This window comes from Anoplopoma fimbria, chromosome 17 (assembly GCF_027596085.1).
Source record: "Anoplopoma fimbria isolate UVic2021 breed Golden Eagle Sablefish chromosome 17, Afim_UVic_2022, whole genome shotgun sequence".
Lineage (NCBI taxonomy): Eukaryota > Metazoa > Chordata > Actinopteri > Perciformes > Anoplopomatidae > Anoplopoma > Anoplopoma fimbria.
In genome coordinates this window covers 680,760-685,655 of record NC_072465.1, presented here as the reverse complement: position 1 = coordinate 685,655, position 4,896 = coordinate 680,760, and the positions used below count along the sequence as shown (strand labels likewise).

The 4,896-nt window shown below is 42.1% G+C and overlaps 1 protein-coding gene across 1 annotated transcript; it reads right to left on the bottom strand.

The window, feature by feature from the left end:
* Positions 1-301: 301 nt before the first annotated feature.
* On the bottom strand, positions 302-1,461 carry gpr25 (G protein-coupled receptor 25). The gene has a single exon (XM_054617164.1). The coding sequence runs from the start codon at positions 1,391-1,393 to the stop codon at positions 302-304; it is 1,092 nt and encodes a 363-aa protein (XP_054473139.1). The 5' UTR covers positions 1,394-1,461.
* Between the last annotated feature and the right edge of the window lie 3,435 nt (positions 1,462-4,896).

Below are 4,896 nucleotides of genomic sequence, written 5' to 3'. Positions count from 1 at the left end.
TATATATAAATCAACAATTATGTAAAAAACGTTAAGCCTTATAAACAGCATGTTCAAGGTATGTCGAACATTTTAATAAAGGAAGTATATGACAAAGGAAACCAACTGAAAAAATCTTACCAACTGAAATAATTCCATTCTTACCATGCAGCGCATTTCTGTTTTTCTTCACATGTAACCATCCCTTGTGAGAAATATATGCACACATTTTATCAAGATGAGTATGAAAAGTTTTCACAAAATAGCCAAGAACAAGAACAATAACTTTCCAAGTTTTCTTCTCCTACTCAAACATCTGCAGCTAAGTTCTTCCAAGGCTATCTGAAGTGCCAACATTGGTGAAAGAGGCTGAAGAGTTTTGGCTCTGCAGTGACTTTTGCCCCCCTATGCAGGTCTTGTACAGGTTCTTGGCCAGTCGTCTGAAGTGATGGTCTAGGAAGAAGTAAATGGCTGGATTCACACAGCTGTTGATGAAGGCCAGGCAGCACGAGACGGGGAGCCCGTTTCTTAACCACGACTGGAAATCGCAACTCAGATCAACGTTTGAGAGCTGAGAACCAATTATGATGACCTTGAAGACGTTGAAGGGCAGCCAGGACACCACGAAGGCCACTATGATGCAGAGGACCATCTTGAGGGAGTGTCTGCGGCGGGCTTCAGCGCGGGGATTTGCTGCACAGTGGCGGTTGAGATGCACCACGATGGTGCCATAGCAGAGCATGATGATCAGCACTGGGAGGACAAAGGTGAGCAACGCCATGGTGAGGCTCAGGCCAAGAAAAAAGGGTGAGTTGTTATCCTCCACGCAGGAGAGTCCGCCCCTGAGCGCCTCCACTCGGCGGTACACCAGGGATGGGATGCCGAGCACCATGGAGCCCAACCACACTGCGGCACAGGTGGCACGGATGCACCTGCTGCTCCTGAGGTACCTCGAGTCCAACAGCTTCACCACGGCCAGGTAGCGATCGACACTCATGCAGGTGAGAAAGAAGATGTTGGAGAAGCGGTTCACAGCTATAATATAGCTGCTCAGTTTACACAGCAGGTCCCCAGCTGGCCCAAATTCCCAGTAGTTGCTCTGGCTGGCGGAGATGGCCCACAGAGGCAGCGTGAGGACGAACACGAGGTCAGCCAGGGCCAGGTTTACAACAAATGTGTCCACCAGACGCCCACCTCTCCCAACTTTGCTGCCCACGACCAAGATCACAAAAAGGTTGCCAAAAAAGCCTGTGAAAAATATGAGGTAGTACAGTATGGGCATGAATATGTTGGAGCCATGCATGGGTGAGCCAGGGCATTCTACTGTGACATTTAGATTAAAAAACACATAGTCAGTCGAGTTCTCAATGTCACTATAGTAATAGTAAGGTGGATAACTAGTGTAGGCGTCCATCCTGAGAGATCACAGATTGGTTCTGCAGTGCAGTTGTATTGTGGCAGGACGCTGACTCAGGGTGCTGCCACTCGTGAAAACCACAGAGAAAGAGATATCCTCTTTCAACTCTCTTCTTCTCGCCCTTCAGATACGTATTACTTCGACCGGATTTCCTTTATTTTTTTATCTAATGGCTTGAAAAATTGTCACAGTTTGAAGTTTAATGAGCAATGTGAACTATTATATTTCCCAAGACAAAAAGTGTGTGTATGTGTGTGTATGTGGCATATTATATGAATATAGATATTTGCTCACATGAATTGTCACATCTTCCTTATGTTTATATTCCTTAATGATCTACCACATATTATGGCTCTGGTTTCAGATGGTGTATTAGTGGTTTGTGGCCAGTAGGGGGCAGGTAAGATTTACTTGTGTTTTATATCTGGTACTCCTGCCTGAATGCAGACTGACTGTTCTGGAGCAAATGTGACTGATCTTCTGCAAAAGAAAATGTTTGCTTCGCTGAGAATTTTTCTCTCATTAGTGAAAACATGCTTCTGATTCAAGCCGAGAAAGAGCAGGTGGAGTTATGCAATGTTGTCAAGTCAATTTATAAACTATGAGTTCATGGATATTTCCTCAATCAAATCTTTCATTCTCTATCCAAACCGTAGCTTTTGAGTAGCTTTGTAATTATATATTCAACACATTTGGCATATACTGAAATGTGCTGGCACTGTTCACAGACAATTTGTATAGCTCTTTTATTTTGTACCACATACAGTGGTGCTTGTTTAATTGTGAAGCTGCAGTATTTGCTTAAAAAGTGGCCTCAATGGTGATGACAAGGTTGATAATGATACAATTAAATGTATCTGTATTGAATTGCATGAAGAGGGATCCCTTCCTCTTTTGATTTTCCTGAAGTTTCTTCCTTTTTTCAAAAAGAAAGTTTTTTCTTATCTGTAGTAAGGGTATTATGCTGTACATATTAAAAAGCCCTTTGGGGCAAATTTGTGTAATGGATCAACTAAAGAAAACCAAAAAGGAAAAAGACAGGGTATGTGTTTTATGCACAATAGACATGATGTAGCTTGAATATCTTGTGTGTTGAGGCAGCAGACCATGTAAATGATAATGTGATCATCTGCAAGAAACGTAAAAACACATAACCACAACGGAAACAACCTGAAGCAACCTGAAACTGCTCCACACTGTATTGTGCATCAGCAGCTCATCTATACTAAATACTGCACTGGTGTCAGCCTGGATTCAACCTGCAGATCACCACTTCACTGTGGTTAAAGATAACAGAGATTGACAGGAAAGAGGAGGCTTTAGCCCCATTGTAACAGAGAAGGAAACTGTCATTACGACTGCCTGCTCAAGACAGAATAGACTCAGGATAAATGAACTCCATGGTCCAGCTCGCAGCTATTGTGCTGTGGCCGGGAGCACTGAGGTTGGAGGACAGGCCACATCTTACAACAGGCCGAAGAATGCTTCATTGTTCTGCGGGAGAGTTTCAGTTAAGAAAGCACGGCGAATGAATGACCTCCTTAAAGGATCCCTGCTCCACTTTCTAGCATTGTGGATTATTCAAACACTTCTTTTACTTTGTAGTGTCAAGGTGATGTGTGGATAAACTCATCACGGCATAAAATCCTGTCAGGCCCGCATTGTTCTGTTTGACGTTGTTCTCGCTCATGCTCAGCTGTACCTTTTTAACCTTTAAAAAAGTTTTAATTATTTCTTCTGCATTCTTGCTGCTCTGTCAGTGGAACGCTACATTCCTCTCCTGGAATAAGTGCTGTCTCACTCCAATTGAGCAGAGTAAATGTGAGGGCCAGTGAATGGAGCTGCCTCAATAGGAGAAAATAAACAATTGCATTGGTCCATGGGTGCAGCGGGGGAGAGCGGATGAGAGGAAGGGAGAAAGGCCTCCCTAACGTGCTAAGATTCCCATGGATACTCAGTCCTTTTTCTGTTCAGAGGAGGATCTCGTAAAGTACTTCAACAGTGGATGATTTCTCTTTTTCTTTTGCTCTGTTTTTATTTGAGGAGAGAAAGGGTGGTATGCGTCAGGATGATTGTTAGACATGGGGGGGGGGGGGGGGGGGGTCACATGCACACACGTGCGCACTTGTATACACACACACACACACACACACACACACACACACACACACACACTCACCACACACACACTCACCACACACACACGTACAATTTGCTCCTCACTTGTCAAGTGCTAAGTTTCAGAAAGGAGTCCATTGTTTGGGTGTGAAAGGTTCTTGTTTTAGCTGTTTAACTAAATCAAAAGTTCCTTCAACACAAAGGATTGCACTGCCTCAGTCCTTGTGTCATTTTAAGTGATGAGGGGCTTATAACTGTTTCCTTTTGTTGAAAAGCTTCACAATTTTAACCCACTTTTGAAATCCTCCACATGTCTGATTTCTCCGTAATTTACATACAAACCACACAACGCAATACATTGTATTTTTAACAACTTAAAGCCCATGCCACACGATAAGAGATTCGTACAGGAATACAAGGAGTTACACAATATGGTCCCAGGTTGCGCATATATAAAAAATGCCAATCTGAGGATAAAAGCGTAATTCCTCTGTCACTTTGCATAACCACAAATGATTGCTAACTTAGGGCCGCAATTGTTAGCTGTTTGACTGTTAGCCAGCCAAGACAAGACAATTGATATCAATCAGAGGACACTACATTTTCTCAAAAAACTAATTATTGTTGGATAAAACTCAGAAGCTTTGAGGAACGAGATGGTTAAGTACATTTTCAAGATGATATCCATACTTTGCCACATGGTTTTAAACATACTGATAGGTGGTGGCTACCATGTTATAAAGTGGTTGCTAAGATCTTTGGTAGGGATGCTAGAGTTTCACTAGGTGGTTACTAAGGCTGTGTCCAAAATCACTTCCTTTTTCTCTCATTCACCATGTAATAGTTGACACAATAGTGAGCAGCAATTGTGATTCAGGACTCTTACTTATCACCTTCATTTGCATCATCACTGACAGCTGTCGAGTCACGGAACTGCATAAGTAGTGCATTGCATTTTGGGATTTTTAGCAGAAAGTACTTTTTTCGTTATATTGTTGAATTTGTCAGGGCACTATATGGTGGATAAAGTAAATTTAAGGTACACAGTATCACAAGCTGAACATTCAAATATTACATATTTTTATTTCCATTGTCTTTTCCCTCTTAACATTTTGCCGTCCTCTACCAATGCTCCTCTACATCAGGCATCATTATGTTGGCAGGAGACCCCTTTTGCTCTGTACATGCACAACTGCTTGCTTAGTGTAGGTGGCATTTTTCTAAAGCTGGATATCACATTCAGGAATACATTCTTATATCAAATGTTGCATAATTGCAAAAACAAAATAGCCAAAACAGGATGTGACTGTGTAACATTTTCTTTGAACACAACAAGATCATCAAAAAAAACTGAAAGCTTCCTTAGTGTGTTTGATCAGCTT